Source organism: Ictidomys tridecemlineatus, chromosome 11 (assembly GCF_052094955.1).
Source record: "Ictidomys tridecemlineatus isolate mIctTri1 chromosome 11, mIctTri1.hap1, whole genome shotgun sequence".
NCBI lineage: Eukaryota > Metazoa > Chordata > Mammalia > Rodentia > Sciuridae > Ictidomys > Ictidomys tridecemlineatus.
In genome coordinates, this window is record NC_135487.1 from 8,481,979 (window position 1) to 8,503,414 (window position 21,436).

Sequence of the window (21,436 nt, forward strand, 5' to 3'; positions counted from 1 at the left end):
AAGGAGAGATCTGCAACACCAGGTGTCCCTGACTCAGTTAGGCTAGGTGAGGACCCATAGCAACCCCCTAGCAATCACCAATCAGAATGAGAAAGGGAAAATACCTGGAATGCCAGATGACCCTCCAGTAGTCTTGGTGGTTGATAACATGTTGGGAAACCATGTAGTTTAGCACATACACCCCTCATGGATTAAACCAATCCGTTCAAAGGAATCCCCCTCTTGAACTAACCAATCACCACTACCCAACTTGTTCCCACCAGTGATTGTGCTAATCAATGTTAAGAGTTGTTTGATTCTCCTGTGGTGTGTGATGATTTGCTGTGTGACATTGTGACACATAGAGTATCCCCCAAAACCTATAAAATCTCACTGAACAAAGGACTAGGACTCACTCCTTGGGACAGCTTCATGGAAATGGTGTGAGTCCAGGCTCAAGCTTGCAATAAAGACTCTTGTGTGATTGTATCAGATTCAGATCCTGAAGGTCTATTGGGGTCCCACGAATCTGGCATTATACCTCTACTGTGACACATCAGTGTTATGCAAAGTCCATAGTTGACTCCGGTTCTAGAGTCTACACTTCTGGGGTTAGAAATGCCCAACGACATGGTATTTACCATTATAGTGTCACACAGAATAATTCACAGCTTACAGTCCCTGGGTGCTCCAGCTGTTCAGCCCTCTCTCCCACCCAAACCTGGCAACCGCTGGGCTTTATCCTGTGCCCCTGGTTTTGTGTCTTCAGGAATGTCTACAGTACACCGCTCTCGGTTGGCTTCCCTCCCTGGTGACTGCACTTCAGGTCCCCTGCACCTTTTCACAGCTGTGTGGCCTACTGTGTGTGTCTCCATTCCCCAACTGCAGGACATCTTGTGCCACTGAACAGAGCAGCTGGGGTCCCCACGTGACCCCTGGGGCAGCTTCACTCATGTGGTGAATATCTGGAGCTCCAGGCTGGATCATGGGCTAAGGATGTTTTCCAGCTGTTTACAGGACAATCTCACCTGATAGATGGAGCTGCCCCTTGAAGGGCAGGGGCTGTGTCTCCATCTCCCTTGGAGCTGAGCATGGAACCTGAGGCTATGGTCACAACGTGAGTACATGTGTGAGTGTGTGTGTGTGTATGTGTGCATGTGTGTGTGTGTGTGTGTGTGTGTGAAAGTCCAGCAATCCTAAGGGGTCCATGTGGGCAACCTTAACTCGGTTTTCATAGGTTCTTTCCCCACGTAATGCAAAACCACATTCTCCCTGTAAAAGGTCCAGTAATGCAGACACCTTCCCTGGCCTTGCCCTTCATCCTGTACCAAGCATGGGTACCTCTTGGCTTCTCAATGTCTTCTCCCTGTTTTTAGGTCCATCTCTCTTGAATCTTGTTTCATCTTCTTTCATAGATCATTTTTGCCAATTTAGAAACAATTTTCCATTGAAAACAAGGAAGAAAATGAAAAGAAAGAAAAACTTTTCTCGCTCTCCACCCCCACCCCAGCCACCGATTCATTCCTGCCTAGGGGACCTTCTTAGCCTTCCCTTCTCTCTCTCTAAATCTCCCATATATGTTTTGCGTGGTGGGTGGGTACTTGGGATTTAATCCAGGGGCGTTTAACCACTGAGCCATGTCCCCAGCCCTTTTTATGTTTTTTTTTTTTGAAACAGGATCTCACTAAGTGGCTGAGGCTGATTTTGAACCTGTGGTCCTCCTGCCTCAGTCTCCTATAGCTGGGGTTAACAAGAATGCACCATCATACCTGGCAGACAAATATTTCTCCCTGTGTCAATTGAGATGATTCTTATTTCTTTTTTTTTTTGCTTTATTCCATTAATATGGTTAATCAATGAAATTGTTATTCAAATATGAAAGGAGATTTGCACTCCAGGTTTATTCCAAAGGTTAAACCAATCTTGCATCCTGATGAATTTTCACCCCTAACCAATCCTGCCTGGTCTTGGTCCGTATACTGCCAGAGGCAATTTTTTTCTCCCTCTTCCTTCCTTTCTTTCTCTTCCCGTACCCTCTATTTATTTCTTTTTTCCTCCTTTTTTCTCCTTCCTTTTCCTCCCCCCTCCCTTTCTCTTTTCCTTCCCTCCCTCTCTCCCTCTCTCTCTCCCTCCTTTCCTCCCTTCTTTCCTTTTCCCCTGTACAAAAGATTGAACTCTGGAGTCCTCTGTCACCAAGCTCCATCTCTGCCCTTTTTATCTTTTCTTTTTTATTCTGAGACAGGGTCTCACTAAGCTGCTGAGGCTAGCCTGGATCTTGCCATCTCTTGCCAGCTTCTCTGAGTTGCTGGGGTTACAGGGGGGAGCCACCTTGCTTGACTGTCGAAGGCAAATTTACCCAGACCTCAAAGTCAGAAAACAACAACAACAACAACAACAACAGAAAAAAAACTTGAACTTGACTTAAGAAGTTCTGCTAATACCAGAAAACTGCACTGTGACCCTCAGGCTTGTCTCAGGGCTGGCAGCCTCCCAGCAAAAATCCAAATGTGAATCTGAAGATACTTCTGGAATCTGTAAAGCCCCTAACTCACCACTTTCCCCAGAACTAACACGAGTTAAAGATTTAATGCTTGAACCTCAGCTTTCTTCTTCAGTGATAAATAAAACTAGTGCCAGAGATTTTCTGTCCCTCTGGAGATAGCCTGCACTCTGCCTTGAGTGAGTATTCCTTGCTTTACCCCAAAGGCATCTTCCTTGAGACTGCACCATTCTCCCTAGAATTTGTACCTACTTTACCAGATAAACCTCTCTCTGTGGCTTAGGGAAAAAAACAGTGCCAGGGCCAAGTGTGGTGGCAGATACCTATAACACTGGCCACATCGGAGGCTGAGGAAGGAGGACTGCAAATTCAAGGCTGACCTCACCAATTTATCATGGTCCTAGCAATTTGGTCAGAACTTGTCTCAAAATAAATGAAAGGACTGGGGAGGAAGTTAAGTGGTAAAGCATCACTGGGTTCCATCACCAGCATTTAAAAAGGGTGGGGAGAATGAAGATGGCGGGCCAGAGGGAGGCAGTGTTCTGTGTTGGTCCGTGATCCAGATCTCACCTAGTTGGAATACTGCATCTCAGAGAGTGTTTGTAAAAAACCAGCCTCTACCTCAGAGCAAAGCCTGTCCAAGAAAGGGACATCACCTTTGTCCTTGGAAAAACCCACAGAGCACTCCTAGGCACATTCCCAGCCTGCTAAGTTGTTTATCTACAAATAACAGGAGAGATCTGCTGAGCCAGGTGTCCCTGACTCAGTCAGGCTAGGTGGGGACCCATAGCAACCCCCTAGCAGCCACCAATCAGCATGAGACAGGGAAATACCTGGGATGCCAGATGACCCTCCCAGTAGTTTATGGTGGTTGATAACATGTTGGGAAACCATTTAGTTCAGCACGAACACCCCTCTTGGCTTAAACCAATCAGTTCAAATGAATACCCCTTTTGTCCTGACCAGTCACCCGTACCCAACTTGTTCCCGCCAGTGAATGTGCTAACCATGTTTTAGAGTTGTTCTTTGATTTTCCCGCGGTGTGTGATGATTTGCTAAGAGATGCTGTGATGTATGTGAAGTCCCTGCCTTCTCCAAAGAATGTATAAAACTGCTGCAAACCCTGGGCTCAGGGCCTCTCAGCGTCACCAGTTGCTGTGTGTGTGTGCGAGGAGGACCGAGCTAGCTCGAAATAAACACCTCTTTGCTGTTTACATCGATCTTGGGTCTCTGGTGGTCTTTGGGGGGTCCTGAATTCGAGCATAACATTTGAGGACTCCTAAACAGCTGCTTTCCACAGAAATCACCAGCGCTGTGACCCCGCACAGGGCTTCAGGCCTCAGCATTCGAGCAGGAATGAGTTAAAAAAAGTGGCCTATATACACAATGAAATTTTACTCAGCAATAAAAGAGAATAAAATCATGGCATTTGCAGGTAAATGGACGGCATTGGAGAAGATAATACTAAGTGAAGTTTGAAAATCCCCAAAAAACAAATGGCATTCTAGTGTTTTCTGTGATATAAGGTTAGGGACTCATAGTGGGGTAGGGAGGGGGAGCTTGGGAGGAATAGATGAACTCTACATAGGGCAGAGGGGTGGGAGGGGAAGGGAGGGGGCAGGGGATTAGCAAGGACGGTGGAATGTGATGGACATCCTTATCCAAAGTACATGTATGAAGACATGAATTGGCGTGAACATGATTTATATACAACCAGAGATATGAAAAATTGTGCTCTATATGTGTAATAAGAGTGGTAATGCATTCTGCTGTCATTTATTTTTTTAAAAGCCAATTAAAATAAAAGAAGAAAAAAAAGGTTCGGGGCTGGGGAGGGAGAGCCAAACTAAAAAAGCTTGGTTTCAAATGCCAGTACCATAAGTAAGTAAATAAATGAATCTAGTTATCATAGAGTTTTAAAAAGTAGTTACTATTACATAATATATGTTAAAAACAGTTTGTGCCAGGTGTTGTGTCTTATGCCTATAATGCCAACAATTTGGGAGGCTGAGGCAGGAGGATCACAAAAAAGATCATCATTACCTCAATAATTTATCAAGGCTCTCAGCAACTTAGTGAGACCCTGTCTCAAAATAAAAAAATAAAAAGGGCTAGGGATGTAGCTCAGTGGTAAAGCGGCCCTGGGTTCAAACTCCAGTACCAAAAATAAATAAATAAATAAACAATGGTTTGTGTGGGTCTTGGTGGTGAATGCCTATAATCCCAGCTACAGAGGCTAGGGCAGGAGGATCAGAGTTCAAAGCCAGCCTCAACAAAAGTGAGGCACTAAGCAACTCAGTGAGATCCTGTCTCTAAATAAAATACAAAATAGGGCTGGGGATGGGGCTCAGTGGCTGAGTGTCCCTGAGTTTAATCCTCAGTAGCCCCACCCCTGCAAAAAAAAAAAAAAACAGGCCAGTTTGGGCAACTCAGTGAGTTAGATCTTGTCTCAAAATAAAACCTGAGAAGAGCTGGGGATTGACTGGGTGTTAGAACACCCTGGGGTTCAGTCCCCGGCAGTGCAAACAACCAATCAGAACAAAAATGAAACCAATTTGTTCTTATATTGTATTTTATGAAGTTGTTTTTTAAAGGCTCAAACAGAAGCGAATACGTGAGAGAAGGCTGGAGACTGTCGGGAGCAATTATCATAGACCTTTCTCACTGCTTCAGTACTTAGAGCCAGTACCCCTGGTTGGGAGGGTTTTTTCCTTTCTTTCTTTCTTTTTGCTAAAATGTTTGATAGTCAATGTACCTGAGCATGCCTCCTGCTTGCCCTGCTTCCAGAATGTTCTCAACTGAAGTCTTCCATCTCCCCTAACGAGGGCGAAACTTGCGAGGGAGATCTAGATGAGCTGCACAGGGGAAGCCATCGTGATCTCAGCATCTGGGGACATGGCACCCTGTGTGTGAAGACAGACCGAGTCCACTGTGGAAAGACATTGGTCTTCAAAAGAAGGCGGGAAGGGGAGGGTGGGGGGAGGGGGCCAGGGGGCAGGAATGATGGTGGAATGAGTCAGACACCATTAGCCCAAGTACATGTATAAGACACGAATGGAGAGAAAATACTCTGTGTACAATCAGTGTCTTGAAAAATTGCGCTCTATATGTGTAATAGGGAATGACTGCATTCTGCCATTGTGTATAACAAAATAGAATTAAAAAATAATAAAATAAATGAACTAGACAGTCCCTCAATATTTTCAAAAATTGTTCATAATATTAGCTTATTTAGAGAGTCTGCTGGGATTACGAGAGTCTGTACCTCAAGGTACAATTGACTGATATTTCTTTATAACTCAGGTTAAATATGCACAACTGACTGAAATGCTACAAAGTCAATTTAAAAAAGGCAGATCCAGGGGGAAACAGCAGGAGCAGCAGAGGCTGCGGCTCCGCAGAGAAAATAAATGCTTCCAAGGAACGTGCAGTAGGAGCTCTGTGTCACCTGGCAGGACACCGATGTGGCTATGCCTCTGGTGGACAATGTGGGCTGGCACTGAGAAGGTCCCACATGGGTTGCCCGGGAACTGGGGTGCACCAGAGATTCCCAGAACTGGCAGTAAAGTGGATGCCAGCCCCAGGGGCCGACCAGAGCACCCAGGTGTTTTCTGTAGTTCATTCAGGACATAAATTGTGATAAGGACCCATAGTTCCTGAGTTCCGCCCAGGTCCCCTGAGCATTTTAATAATACTTTGGATGCCCTTCCAGCAGTGTGATCTGAGGTGAATAATTTGGGCTCATAGTAGTTCTTGCTTTCTTTTATTTTATTCTATTCAACAGAAAGAAACTTGTACCCTAATTGATGAAAAGTGATGTTTTCCTGTTAACAAAGGGAGCACTACTACCCTCAATTTTATTTTATATTTTCTTTCTTTCTTTCTTTTTTTCGGTACCAGGAATTGAACTCAGGGGCATTCAACAACTGAGCCACTTCCCCAGCCCTATTTTGTATTTTATTTAGAGACAGGGTCTCTCTGAGTTCCTTAGCGCAACAGCATCCTTGCTGTTGCTAAAGATGGCGTTGAACCCACCATCCTCCTGCCTCCGCTCCCTGAGCTGCTGGGATTACGGGTGTGTGGCACCATGCTCAGCTTTTATTTTTTATATTAAGACAGAGTCTTGCTACGTTGCTGAGGGCCTCATTAAGTTACTGAGGCTGCCCATGAACTTGTGATCCTCTTGCCTCAGCCTCTCCCGTCTCTGTGAAAACAGGCATGTGCCACCATGCCTGGCATCACCCAATTTAAACACCTTGAAGAACAAACACGAGGTTTTGATCACATAAGCAGGCCTCCACCATTGATTTATTAGTTGGTTAAATCATGTCATTTTTTAAAAACAATTATAAACTTGTATTTATTTTGGATATATTTTTTTCGTTTCTGATATTATGGATTGAACCCAGGGGCTTGACCACTCTGCTACCTTCCCAGCCCTTTTTGTTTTATTTTGAGACAGGCTCTCACTACGTTTCTTAGGGCCTTGCTAAATTGCCCAGGCTGTGATCCTCCTGCTCAACTTCCCCAGTTGCTGGGATTACGAGTGTGTGCCATCGCACCTGGCCAGGGAATGTCTTTCAATGTGGAGTTCCCCAGTTCATGGATTGCTTTTTACTCGAATAAACTTTTTTATCTTGTAAATGCATTAGATTTTAATATTGAACATTATGGCTTTAGGAATGTTCTTTCCTGAAACAAGAAAAGAGTGTTCACTAGATTAAAAGAAAATACCCATATTGGGTGGGGATGTAGCTCTATGGTAGAGGAGGTGTGCCTGATGGTGCACACCTCCCGGTAGTCCCGACCACTTTTGGAGGCTGAGGCAGGAGGATCACACACTCAAAGCCAGCCTGGGCAACTTAGTGACAGCTTTTCTCAAATAAAATTTAAAAGAATTGGGGATATAGCTCAGAGGTAGAGCACCCCTAGTTTCCACAAAAAAAACAGTACCACAAAAACCCCCAAAGGCAGCAAGAGCAGAGCTTGAAGTAGATTGACAGTTTCAAACTTATTGTCCCTGTAAGGAGGGGCAAGAGGTGGAGCAAGAGAAAAATCACTGATTGGTTAACCCCAGACTACTTCAAGACACTTTTTTAGGGATTAAAAGATGAAGTCTCATACCCCCATACCCTAGACACCTCTTTTTCCTGTAGTTAAGGGAATTAAAGGTGTAAGGGCTTTCACACTTCTGTTTTCCTTAAAGCAATGGAGGTTTTCTGGTTGTGTTTTATTTTTTTTCTGTTTATTTAGTTTACAGTGCTGGGGGTCCAATCCAGGAGTGCTCCACCATTGAGCTCTCTATGCCCGGGCTTTAAAAACAAAATTGTTGTTGTGAGACAGGGTCTCCCTAAATTGCCCAGGCTGTCCTCAAACTTGATATCCCCCAGTCGCCGCAGTCCTCTCCCTGGACACCAATCTAATGACAAAGATAAGGGTCTTGAGAAAAAGAAGGTTTATGGCTATGATTTTACCTATTCACAGGAAAGGGGTAGGGGATAGAGGTGAATCAGAGAAAAGGAGATTCAGGAGGAGAGGTCAGGAAGAAGAAGGTGAGGGAGAAGTTTAGGGGAAAAAAAACAAACATGTAGGTTTCAAAGCCCCAAGGGCTATATAGTCAAAGCATCAAGTGAACCCCTGTTATGATCCTGTATAATTTAATGTGGCTACTTTGTGTCCTTCCCATATTTTCAAATAGAGACTGATGCAGTGGTGCACATCTCTAATCCCAGCAAACTGGGAGACCAAGGCAGGAGAACTGCAAATTCAAAGTCAGCAATTTAGGAAAACTCTGTTCAAAAGAAAACAAAAAACAAACAAGAAAAGGGCTGGGGATGTATCTCAGTGGTACAGCACCTGTGGATTCAATGCCCAGTAAGAAAAATAAAAACAAACAACAAAAAACAAAAAAGAATGAAAGGAAGGAAGGGGGGAGGGAGGAAGAGAGGAAGGAAGGAAGGGAGAGAGGGAGGGAGGGAGGGAGGGAGGGAGAGAGGGAAGAAGGAAGGAAGGGAGGGAGGGAGGCAGGGAGAGAGGGAGGGAAGAAGGGAGAAAAGGAGGGAGGGAGAGAGAAAGGGAGGAAGGGGTATAACATTAAACTGAAGTCAGGCATGGTAGCCCAGTCCTATAATTCGCTCCCCCAGGCTCGGCAGAAGGATTCCAAGAACACTGCCAGCCTGAGCAACACTGTGAGGCCCCTATCTCGAAACAAATTAAACTTAATAATAACTGAATTATTTAAATGTGTCCGTACACATGTGCACCATTTTTAATGATTCTAGACAGATGATTTTTCAGAAATTCTTTTTAATTTTAAATTATCTTTACATCTAGAATCACGTGAAACATAACTTAAATCCCGGACTTAGTTTTCTTCCATCTGATAGGGCTTCATGAAACAAGTTCATCTGGTTAAAATAAACATTAAATATTTCTGAGTGAGGAAGACATGGTAAAAAGAGTAGTTTGTTGGTCAGGCACAGTAGCACATACCTATAATCCTAGTGACTTGGGAGACCGAGGCAGGAGGATGGCAGGTTGGAGGCCAGCCTGGACAAGTTAGACTGTGTCAAAATTAAAAATAAAAAAGTCTATGAAAGTAGCTTAGCGGTAGAGCACCCCTAGATTAAACTCTAATAAAACACACCCACACACTCTCACACACACACACACACACACACACACACACACACACAGAATGATTTCTTTATCCATGTTCTTCAGTCATTCCCCTGCAATAGGTAATCTGTACATAAATGGGGCAGGAGACTAAATGTTCCCAGGAAACTGTGTTCCAAAATGAGTGTGATGGACCAGAGGGCTGCTGCTCTCCGAGTCTGGGCAACACAAAAGTTGTCATCAGTTTTTAAGAGTAGCCCTCGCAATCCACAGAATTCTATCACAGAATATATCATAAAGTTATGTGGCTTTGGGGGAGGTATGGGAGATCAAAACCAGGACAGCACACATGCTAAGCACGTGCTCTACCACTGAACTATACCCACCGCTCAACATACTCAAGATGTTGGTCAAAACCTATGAGACAAAGCCAGGCATGATATCACACACCTATAATCCGAGCTTCTTAGAAGACTGAGGCAGGAGCATTATAGGTTCAAGGCCAGCCCCAGCAATTTAGCAAGGCCCTAAGCAATGTTCTGAGACCCTGTCTCAAAATAAAAAAATAAAAAAACTGGGAACATGGCTCATTGATAAATACCCTGGGTTCCATCCCCAGGATACATTTAAAAAAAAAAAAAAAGTAATTTTGCTAGCAGTTTTTTTTTTTTTTTTTTTTTTTTGGTACTAGGGATTGAACCCAAGATTTTACACACTCTGGGCAAGCACTGTTCCACTGAGCTTCTTCCCTATCCCTGTTATTGATTTTTTAAATTTATTTTTTGGTACTGGGGATTGAACTCAGAGGCACTCGACCACTGAGCCACATCCCCAGCACTATTTTGGTATATTCTTTAGAGATACAGTCCCACTGATTGCTAAGAGTGCCTCACTCTTGCTGAGGCTGGCTTTGAACTCAAGATCCTCCTGTCTCAGCCTCCTGATCCACTGAGATCATAGGCATGCACCACTGTGCCTGGCTTCCCCAGTTCCTTTTCATTTTTAAACACGAACTGGATATGATGCCGATGGTCTTACTATATTCAAGTGCTGAGGCAGGCTCAAACTTGCAATCCTCCTGCCTCAGCCTCCCCAGTTTCTCAGACTACAGACCTGTACCACCATGCCTCGCTATTGTCGAACACTCTTTAAAATGTCATTGTTCCTTAGACTTTGCTTTTATAGGATAAAGGACCCTGACACTGTGTGGGGCTCAGCATTGCCTGGGAAATGTCCCTGTAGGAAGAACCCTGACTCTGAAAGGCTCCAGGTGGTGGCTGCCATGATGAGAGGGATCCACACATTGACCTCCATTTCTTGCTCCCCAACATCCTGAGAGGTACCCACAGCTTCCACCCTCAGTGGCTTCAGACATGGAAAAGTGGCCTTCCCAGGGCTGGCAGTCGAAGCTGCTCTCTGGTCTCAGGTCCCAGCTCATATTTGGTGACAATATTCTCAAGCCAGTTTGCTGAGCTGATCCCCCTAAAACACCCTTTACCTTGTAAGGGAACAAAAGACTGCTCCTCCCTCCCTGTCCTCCAGGGTAGCGAGAGGTTTTAGGAGTCGCTGTTGTGTCTCTAGCAACTCCTTTCCAATTTCTTTTCCACTGAGCCACTTTTTTTATTTTTTTGAGACAGGGTCTTGTTGAGTTGCTCAGGGCCTCGCTAAATTGCTGAGGCCAGCCTTGATCTTGCAATCCTCCTGCCTCAGCCTCTGGAGCTACTGGGATTAGAGGTGTGTGCAGCCACGCCTGGCTTCATAAAATATTTTTGTTTTTGTTTTTGAGATGGGTTCTCACCCTGCTGACCAGGCTAGCCAGGAGCTCCTTGCTTGAGGGATTGCCCTCCTTCAGCCTCTGGGGCTGCTGGCATAGATGGGACTAAAGAAGTGAGCCATCACACCTAAGAGCTTTTAACTCTAGAACATGTTTGCAGTACCAGTGTGGCCACGGGCCTCTGAACAATGAGCTTTCAGGGGTTTCTCTGTCCAATATCAGATTAGTCCTTTGGTGTCCCATGCTCAGAACTGAGGTCACCCTGTGAATGAAGCTCTGTGAAAGAAATCCCTGAGAGGATCTCCGCCCCACCCAGAATCCCTTCCCCTTCCTGCCTGCAGATCTGCTAAAACCAATCAACAAGCTGAAAATCCAACCAGGATTAACTGGAGGAGATTCAATAATCTAGTCAGATATGAGCTTCTGATTGGAAGGGAGGGGTTTGGAGCGCAGGAATAAAAGCTTCAGAGCAGCCAGAGAAGGTTCCAGAGAATCCTGCACCAAGAGTCACTGCCTGGATCTGTTGACACTTGGAGAGCCAGACCCTTCCATCCCGACGTGCAGAGAGGGTAAGGGACAGCCCCCCCTAAGGATGCGCCACCCTGTCTCCCACAGCCAGTCTGCCCTGGTGACTGCAGCCCAGTTTGCCACCACTGCTGCTGCTGCTGATTCTCAGGGATTGAACCCAAGGAGGCTTTACCACTGAGCTTCATCTCCACAGACCTGTGTTTTATTTTGAGTCAGGGTCTACCTAAGTTGGTCAACGTCTTGCTAAGGTGCTGTGGCTGACCTGCAACTTGACTTTTTGTGGACTGGGGATTGAACTTCGGGCTGCTTAACAAATGAGCCACATCTCCAGCACCTTTTACATTTTTTTTTTTTTTTGGACAAAGGGCCCCAATTAGTTGCCTAGCATCTTCCTAATTGCTAAGGCTGGCCTTAAAATTTTGATGCTCCTGCCTTAGCCTCCTAAATTGCTAGGGTTAGCAGCATGCACCACTGCACCCAATGAATTTATTTTTTATTTTTTATTTTTGGCATCTAAGATTGAACTCCGGGGCACTTGACCATTTGAGCCACATCCCCAGCCCAATTTTTTAATTTTATTTAGAGACAGGGTCTCACTGAGTTGCTTAGTGCCTCATCTTTGCTGAGGCTGGCTTTCAAGATCCTCCTGTCTTAGCCTCCCTAGCTGCTGGGATTACAGGCGTGTGCCACTGCGCCTGGCCCAGTGCAACATTTTTAAGCGAGAGCTATGTATTTGATATTGAATTGTCTTGACAATTTTCATATGTAGTCTATATTCCTTTAAATGACAGTTCATGGAATTTGTGTATTGTGATTTTACAAGTCATTTTGTATTTAGAGCTTAAAACAGGGTGAGGGTGTTGCTCAGTGTTAGAGGACTTGCCTAGTACGAGGACCTGGGTTCAAACCTTATCACCGCAAAACAAAGGAATATGTGCACATGTATGTGATGTATACATTTTATATCAATGTTTTATTACTGTATTTTGATGTCACGGTTTGGATAAGATGTATTCTCCCAGATGTTCAAGTGTTAATGCAAGGGGTGAGACGATTGGGTTATAAGATCCATAATCAGTACATTTATCTATTTAATGGATTTGATAGGACTACATCCTGGGTGATAAACTCTAGGCAGGTGAGGTGTGGCTGGAGGAAATAGGTCCCTGTGGGTGTGTCTTTGGGTTTATATTTTTGCAACCAAAGGCTTGGTCCCCATCCTCCATGCTGATCCAATAGCAATGACAAGATACTGAGAAAAAGGAAAAGGTTTATTGTTTTGCTAGCAAAGAAGAAACATAGGGACTGGTGTCCCAAAGCTTGTGCTTCTGCATATCCTCAAGAACAGGGGGCTTTTATAGAGGTGATTCAAGAAAATGGGATTAGGAAGGAGATCAGGGAGATCATGAAAGAGGTTAGAGAAAAGAAGATGCGGGGATGAGGGGAGAAACATGTAAGTTTCAAAGCCACAAGGGATATAGTGAAAGCATCCCGTGAACCCCTGTTAAAGTTTCTTGGCACCGTGACCACCACCTCCAGGCTGCCCTGTACTGATCAGCTTTTCTGAGGCTCTGTTTGGTCATGTTCTTCTGCCTCTTGAGCAATGGAGCTGGCTGTCCATGGAATAAACCTCTGAAACCAGGAACCCCAAAGAAACTTCCTCTAAGTTCAGTAACCAAAAGTTCCGATTTTCATTTTTGGGGTCCAATGGGTATCTAACCCAAGGCTATATGTGGGCTCAGTAACCTCCTATATCACTGAGCTACCACCCTCAGCACAGCTCCTAAGCTATAGCTATATCTAGATTTACATCTGTGCATGTCCACATATGTATATAGTTTTGTGTGTGCATGTGTGGTACAGGGAATTGAACCCAGGGCCTCACATGCTCGGCAAGCTCGATACCACTGAACCACATCTTGAGCCTCGGACAAGGTCTTGCTCAGTTTCCCAGTCTGCCCTTGAACTTGAGGTTCTCATTTTTTAAAAAATCATTTTTTGGTAATGGGGATTGAACTCGGGGTGCTTTACCACTTAGCCACATTCCAGCCCTTTGAATTTTTTATTCTGTTTGGATCTCTCACGAGGGCCTTGGGTCTTCTTAAGTTGCTGAGGCTAGACTTGAACTTGTAGTCCTACTGCCTCAGTGTCCCAAGTTGCTAGAATTACAGGCTTGTGCCACCAGGCTGGGCATTGGCCCTGTGACACTTCAGTTCTCTTTAAGGGGGTCCTAATTGAGGTTTAGGTTTGGGATGTGGATCAGTGGTGAGGCACTTGCCTGGCGTGCATTCAGCCCTTGGTTCACTCCCCAGGATCTCAAAAGTGAGGATGAGTCACCTGTCCACAGGGGGCTGGTGAGCCTTCAGACTCCTTGACAACCAGTGGGATTAGAGTTGGGAGGACCAGAGGTGGACCTGGATACTGGGGATTTGATCCCCACCACCACAGAGCTGTGGCTTACCAGGATTTGGACCTCGGCTGGTTGGGAAGGGGTTTTTCAGGCTTGGCCTGAAAGGGTGCCTCTGTTCCCTGCAGATTCAACAGGATGAGCATCAGGACGGTACCCACACTCCAGGACCTGGTGATACAGAATATACTGTGCAACGAGGCCTTGCCCATTCCCAATCTGGAGAACCTGCCCAGGGTGCTTACCCTGCAGTTGTACAAGGAGGCTATAATGGGGGGTCACATGGAGATGGTAAAAAAGATGGTGCTGTCCTGCCCCTTGGCCTGTCTGCCTGTGGACTACCTGCTGAAGACAAGAGATGTGAAGGCCTTAAAAACCCTACTGAATGGGCTAGACTTGCTGATTTCCCAGAACATTTACCCCAGGTGAGGAGGGGCCAGGAAGAGACATCTGGGGGAGGCAGCACAGGGTGAAGGGTGGACCAGGTGGTGCCAGGGAGGAGGCTGTCCTGCTCCTTCCACAGGAAGGGTCCCTGGCTGGATTCAAGGAGAGAGGACATGGAGAAAAATAGGAGAGCAGAGGAGCAGCTGCCCAGAACAAGGGGTTCACTGGGGTCTAATGCACAGGTTGGAAGTCGGCGGGTCTTTGTCTATTTTTCGAGCCTCCTTCCCATTTTCTCCATAGGAAATGGAAACTGAAAGCAATCGATTTTCGGGAAGTGAATCAGGACAGCCCCAATGAGTGGTCTAGAGCCCCACTGGGCGCCTGCTCACAAGAGGCCACGTCTCCAAAGGAAAGAGAGAAATGCAGCCAAAGAGCAGCGAAGCCACACTTGAAGATCTTCGTAGATTTCGATCTGGACAAAGTCTTCCAAAGATTCCTTGGCAGCCTCAGGGAGTGGGTGGAGGAGAGGAAGGGGGTGGCCCGTATATACTGTGAGAAGCTGCAGATTGGGGGTTTCTACTTGAAACTCTCTAAATTCCTGAGGACTCTGCCATTGTACTACGTGCGGGAACTGGAGGTGAATGCTCAGCACTGGACTCGAGAAATAATGGAACATTTTTGTTTTGTCCTGATCGAGATGAGGAACCTTCGCGTCCTCCATCTCTCCGACTTGAGCCCGCAGGTCTTCACAGGCCGCTCCATCAACAGGTGGTATTCTCATAGATTCAGCCTTCAACTGCGCAAGGTGAACAAACTCCGTGAGCTCTACGTGAACAACGTCTTCTTCCTCTACGGAGCGCTGCACAAAATCCTCCTGTAAGTATGAAGGGTGCGCATTGCCCCAAAAGCCATTTTTGCTGACCGAGCAGTTACAGGGCTTGTGCCCCGGCCACCGGCCATGTCAGGGAAGGAGGTGCTGAGGAGTGACTGAGTGACCTCAGGTTCTGGTCCCCTGCTCAGTCCTGAAGGGTGGTCTCATCACCACCCATACAGAAGCAGAGGGCTGAACCAGGGCGCATGGTCTGGGAAGTGCCACCATGTTGGAAAGCCAGCTGGGAGGGACAAGAGCTAGTGAGGGTGGGTGAGGTTCCTTTTCAGGAGTCCTGTCCAGCGAAGGAGGTGGGAGACGGGTAGAGGACAGGGCGCTGCAGGAGGGAAGCCCCCACACCTGCACCTTGCAACAGGGAAGCTCTGTGCTCTCCAGCGGGGAGCAGAGAAGCCACCCCCAATGCCCCCCTGGGGAAGGCTGCTCTGAGCCTCAGGTGGTGATTCTGGACTTGAGGGTGAGGAGCAGGGATGGAGGGTACAAGGTGTGAGCCCCACAGGTGGACAACCCTGGTGGATTTCCTTCATCTTGCCTGGGATTGTCCTTCGTACATGACTCCCCCTGACCTCCTGTGGCCAGAGCTGTGGCCTTGGGCTTGGCAGTCAGGGGAGGAGCCTTAGAGATGATGGACCCCCTGGTCACTCAAGTGGTGGTGAAAGGCTCACCCTGAAATGGGTGAGTGTAGGAGCAGATTCTGCAACCTGCAGTGTCCTGGGGGTCCACCATCATCAGAAGGTCAGGGCGACCTTGGGTTTGGGATTAGACAGTTCTCACCTACCATTTCCCACTATATCCACGTGGTGCCTTCACTCTCCAGAAGTAACTCTTTGCTTTCTCTCCAGGAGTCGGACCCCCTTGAAAACGCTCTCGCTGAGAGGTTGTCCGCTCAAGGAGAAGGATTTACAGCACCTGTCCATGTGTCCGAGCACTGATCAACTGAAGTGTCTGGATCTCAGCTCTTTTCGCATGAAAGATATGAGTCCTGAGCCCCTCCGGGTCCTGCTGGAGAAGGTGGCACACACCCTTGAGACCCTGGTCTTAGAGTTTTGTGAGATAACAGAGACCCAGGTAAATGCCATCTCGCCAGCCCTGGGTCACTGTTCCCAGCTCAAAACCTTCAGTTTCTGTGGGAACCAAATCTCCCTGACTGCTCTTAAGAACCTGCTGAGACACACCGCTAGCCTGCCGATGGAACAAGCGAAGTACCCTGCCCCTCTGGAGAGCTTTGACGAAATCCTCTGGGGTTTTTGGACTGAGATCAACCCTATGAAATTTGACCAGGTTCAGAAGGAGCTGATGCAGCTGGTGAAGGACATCAGGCCTGTCCACGACATCCAGATTTATTCTTATGATTGTGTTCTTCACCTCAAACATACAGATTTTATTGCCTGAAACCCAGTGGCAATTCGGTAGGCAGGGGATTGTTGACATGCACAACACATTAGCTTTCTTGGGCTGGGGGTGAGGCTCAGGTAGAGTGCGCTTTTCAGGCATGAGGCTGTTCTCCAGAACCTCAAGAAATGCTTCTTATAAATTTCTGATGGGGTTCATGTGTGCACATGGCCTCCAATTTGAGTCCAGTCTTGAAAACTCAGGAAAACCGTCTCCAAATAAGGGCTGGGGATGTAGCTCTGGTCAAATACCCAGGCTTCAATCCCCAGTACCCCTGGAAAATGGGTTAGGTTGGCCTTCAGGAAGATAGGTATAGGGGCCTTCATTTTATTATGCGACTTGGGTTTTGGCTGTATTATTCCATAATAAAAATGTACTAAATTTTCACTAATATGATGATTTTGTGTGTGTGTGTGTGTGTGTGTGTGTGTGTGTGTGTGTGTGTGTGTATTGAACCAAAGGGTGCTCAACAATTAGGTCACATCCCAACCTTTTTTAAGACAGTTTCCAAGTTGCCCAGGACATAATTAGTTGCTGAGGGTAGCCTTGAACTTGATCCTCCTGCCTCAGTCTCCCAAGCTGCTGGGACTACAGGTGTGTGCTACCACACCCGGCTGCTAATTTGAAATCCTGTGGAAGCATGGGGCATAGCTGCCATACCTGCCTTGCTGGATTTGAAGCCCTGCTTTTTTTCTGTGCCTCTGTTCAGGGCAAAGAAGCAAGTCTGAGCTACCAAGACAGACCAGCAGTCCTGGAAGCCTGGTGCTGCCTGCAGATTTGTTCAGGGAAGTGAAGGGGGAGGTTAACTCAAACCATAGCCAAAGTCAGAGGACAGAAATAGCAGGAACTTCAGAATTTTAGCCTGCACTGTGTGAGCAGGCTATTTAAACGGACTTCCAGTTGCCTAATTCAGACACCACTGGAGGTTCAAGGCTACCTTCTGGCATAACTGAGGAACAGGATTCAAGACTAGGATTGTTTTCTGTTTGGTGGGGGCTCAAAATGGATTTTTTTATTTGGTCATTTGCTGACAATCTGCCCAGTGTGATCAATAAAACAGGACACTCCTGGACCCCCTTCCTGTGGATTTAACCAAACCATTTCTCCACTATTCTTTTTGCGATCACATAACTCTCTCCTTGCTCCAAGCATCTGCAGCTTCCAGAATGAGCGGATGTGTGTTCTGAAGGGGCTCAGATCTGTACAATTGTGGCCAGGTTGCATTTGGGAGGAGTGTGGAGAAAGATCAAAGTGCTGTCACCTTCTGCAGCTGCAGCATGTTGCCGAGGTCACTCTCCTTCAAGCAGACTGGCTCTCTCTTCCTCTTGGGGTGAAAACCTGCTACTTGCCAGGCAGGAGCAGCAGCTGGAGCAGGGGTTCAACCGCCATGGTGACAGGCTCTGGTTATGGAAGGGCAGGCAGGGGGCTCTCTGCTGTCCCCATATGCCCCCTACTCCCCAATACTAGACTGGCTCCTCCTCCAGGTCTCAGTTGGCATCACCTCAGAGGCCCTCCCTGAACACCCCATCGTCCACACCATGGTTGTTCCATAGAAGGAATGGATCACAGTTGGCCACATTGCACATTCTTGCTTCTTACAGGTGGCCAGCCCCAGAGACAGGGACTCACCTGCCATCTTCATCCATGTGGACCCTACCTGACCCCCTGTCTAGCCACACAGGTGCTTAATACATAGTGTTATGACTGAGCTACATCCCAGTCCTTATTTTTTCTATTGACACAGGGTCTCAAGTTGCTAAGGCTGGCCTGCAACCTGTGATCCTTCTGCCTCAGCCTCCTGAGTTGCTGGGATTACAGCTATGTACCACAGTGCCCTCTGGTCTTCTCTGTATGTGGCCTGTTGCTCACCAGGGCCTCCCCCTGTTGGGTGCACTTCTCAGCCTGGTGGTCTCAGGAGGGCTGAGCTTCCTACATGACAGTGGCTCCCAAAGGGCAGGAAGCACAGCCTGCCAGGTGTGTTAGGCTCCTCTCCAGGGCCCAGTTCAGCAGCACTCTGGCATATTTACATTCTATTCCTCAGAGCAGGGCGGGGGATGTAGCTCATTGGCAAATACCCCAGTCTCACTCCCTTATACCAGGCTGAATCCCTTATAAATAAATAAATAAATAATAAGGAGCACTGGGTGTGGTTGCACATGCCTGTAATCCTAATGACTGCTGAGGCTGAGACAGGAGGATCTCAAGTTCATGGCCAGCCCCAGCTATTAGCAAGGCCTTAAGCAACTTAGCGAGATCCTATCTCATTAAAAAATTAAAAGGCCAGGACATGTGGCTCAGTGGTAGAGAATCCTTGGGTTCAGTCCCCATTACAAAAAAAAAAAAAAAAAATAAGATAAGTCAATGTCCTGTGGATGCCAGGGAACCACTGTGAAGCTTCCTGCCCGTCCCATCCAGAGCCCTTGGACTGGCTGTGTCTCACTGGGCACATGACTTTCCTTGTGAGCACCAGTGTCCACGAGGGAAAAGCAGCTAGTAGGACCAGTCTGGCGTGCAGATTTGAAAACTATGGAAAGTACTTGGCCTGCGCTAGGAGCTCACCAGGTCACCGGGTCACCGGGTCATCGTCAGCCTGACTCTCTTCATCCTCCATCCTCTCAAGGTTGGAAAGACCCCAGGGCACATCTGTAGTCACTTTCCTTGAAGAAGCCCAGGGTCCAAAGCCATCTGGGTGACACAAGTGCAGAGACCAGGACCCTACCCCCACTCCACGTGGACTTCTAACACTAGGCCCAGGGACCCTGCTGCCTTGCAATCTAAGGCTGGGGGTGCTCTTGCAGGAACCTGAACTCATGGCTGATCACTAGTGACTACCCCTCTCTCCTGGGGGAACTCAGCCCACACACTTCCAATGGTTAGAAATAACTAGAATCAGTCTGCACCTTGTGGGGGGTGGGGGGAGAGGCTGGAGATGAAGCCTAGGCCTCATACAGGCAAGGCAGGTGCACCACCCCTGAGCTCCACCTGCCGCCAAAGACCATTAGTTGTTACTTTTGGTTCTATTCTAATTTGTCTTCTATGTCAATGTGTCTTTTTTCTTTTTCTTTTTCTTTTCTTTTTTTTTTTTTTTGAGGTGCTGGGGCATGCATGTCTCTGCTGGACTGTGTGTGTGTGTGTAATACCTCGGATTATGAACCTGGGGCACTTTACTACTTAGGTACACCCCCAACAACTTTTATATTTTTATTTGACACAGGTTCTGACTACATCACCCAGGCTGGCTTGGAACCTCCAATCCTCCTGCCTCAGCCTCCCAGGTTACTAGGATTGTAAGTGTGCACCTCAGTACCTGGCCATAGAGCATTGAAAACCCTCAAGATATTACATTGCACCGGGGAGCAAGTGCCATAGCTAAAAGGAGAATAATAGCCTCAGACTCAAAATTCCCCTGGATGAATGTTCTACCAATACTGAGACCCTCAAATAACCCTCAGACCACACATTGCCATTCCAATTAAACCTTTATTGCTGGCCAGCAGCAGACATCTACTCTCTAAAATCAAGATGGTCAGAGTGGTGTATCCCCATCAGTGATGCTTTATATTTAAGCCAAAAAACCACAAAAGAGAGATTTGGGGGTCTAGCCAATGTAAGAAAGCACATTGAATATGTAAAGAAGAGTAGTGTACTACACTTTTATTGATGTTTTTATATTAACCAAGTTATAGACTCTGTAACGTGGAACAATACTCTAAAATAACAGTTGCTGTTTCACCAGAAATGTACAACACTTCATTTGTCAGGTTAGTTGCTCTAGAGAATAAAACGTAACAGTCACAATGTAATTAATATTTTAACAAGTGTTTGTCTTCTTAATATATAAATCTAACTTTGGTTTATATCAGTAAATTTTGGTTTATATAGACAAGGCAATACTTGTAGACGGACAGTACTCTGGTGCCACTACACAAAACAGACAAACAAAAGCCTTGTAAGTTATTTGTTAAAATCATATTAGACTGATAATTAACCCTTGTAAACTGGTCTTAGGAATGTAATCAGAAAAACATATTAACCCAGACGTATCCGATCAAAATTATGAATTTATCAAATATAGACTTTCAAAAACCTTCCTGGCCTTCTTCCTGAGGTGGTCCTGCTGATCAAAGGTGAAAAGAATTGAGGCAACATAGACAAATGACAGGGCCTTATTCCTCCCTGAAGGAACTTCCCAAAGAGGAACTCCATTGCTGTCCTCAGGAGAGTCACCCAGGTTGGGGTCCCATTGTATGGTTACATATGAGAGTCCAGTCTCCATTAGCCACTGAGGGTGGGGACTGTGAGCTCTTCGGGAAGTTGGAGAGCAGAAGATACGTGTCAAAGGCAAGTGTCTCTGATATGGTTTGGATATGAGGTGTCCTCCAAAACCCTCTGTGTTAATGCAGGAGGTGAAATGATCAGATCGTGAGAGATCTATTCCAATCAGTGGATTAATCCATCAAGTGGATATATTTCTCTCTCTCTCTCTGTGTGTGTGTGTGTGTGTGTGTGTGTGTATTCTGATAATTAGCATGTTTTCAATCTTGGATAACCATTGACAAAATGCAGTTTCAGAAGCCCTCTCTGGCTGCTAAGGTCCTCTGACAATGACTGGTTTTAGCTGGGTTTCCATAACCCAGGGAGGTGCCATTCCAACCAGGACACAGTTCAACTTTCCTCCTCAGGGGTCTTCCTGGGTCTTCTCCAAAGCTTTTGTTTGTCCAAGGCCTTTCCCAAACTCCCAGAGTCCTGTCCTTTCCGTCCAACAGTCTTTCAGTCTGACACCTTGTCAGGACTCTCGAGATAATCTTATGACCCAAGGCACTGGAGTGAGAAAAGGTGTGGGGGGATGACCAGAATGTCTGGCTGGGAGGTGCCCACAGAAGGCACATAGGAGACCACTCACCACCTGGAACTAGGGGAGAGCAGGGAGCTGGGGCTGCAGAGGTGGCCCCAGGCAGGGCTTGCTAC

The 21,436-nt window shown here is 46.6% G+C and overlaps 1 protein-coding gene across 1 annotated transcript; it reads left to right on the forward strand.

Moving 5' to 3' along the window:
• The first annotated feature begins 13,944 nt into the window (after positions 1–13,944).
• On the forward strand, positions 13,945–16,468 carry LOC144368557 (PRAME family member 12-like). The gene is made up of 3 exons (XM_078027738.1): positions 13,945–14,231; positions 14,491–15,066; positions 15,919–16,468. The coding sequence occupies exons 1-3, from the start codon at positions 13,945–13,947 to the stop codon at positions 16,466–16,468; spliced, it is 1,413 nt and encodes a 470-aa protein (XP_077883864.1).
• The last annotated feature ends 4,968 nt before the right edge of the window (positions 16,469–21,436 follow it).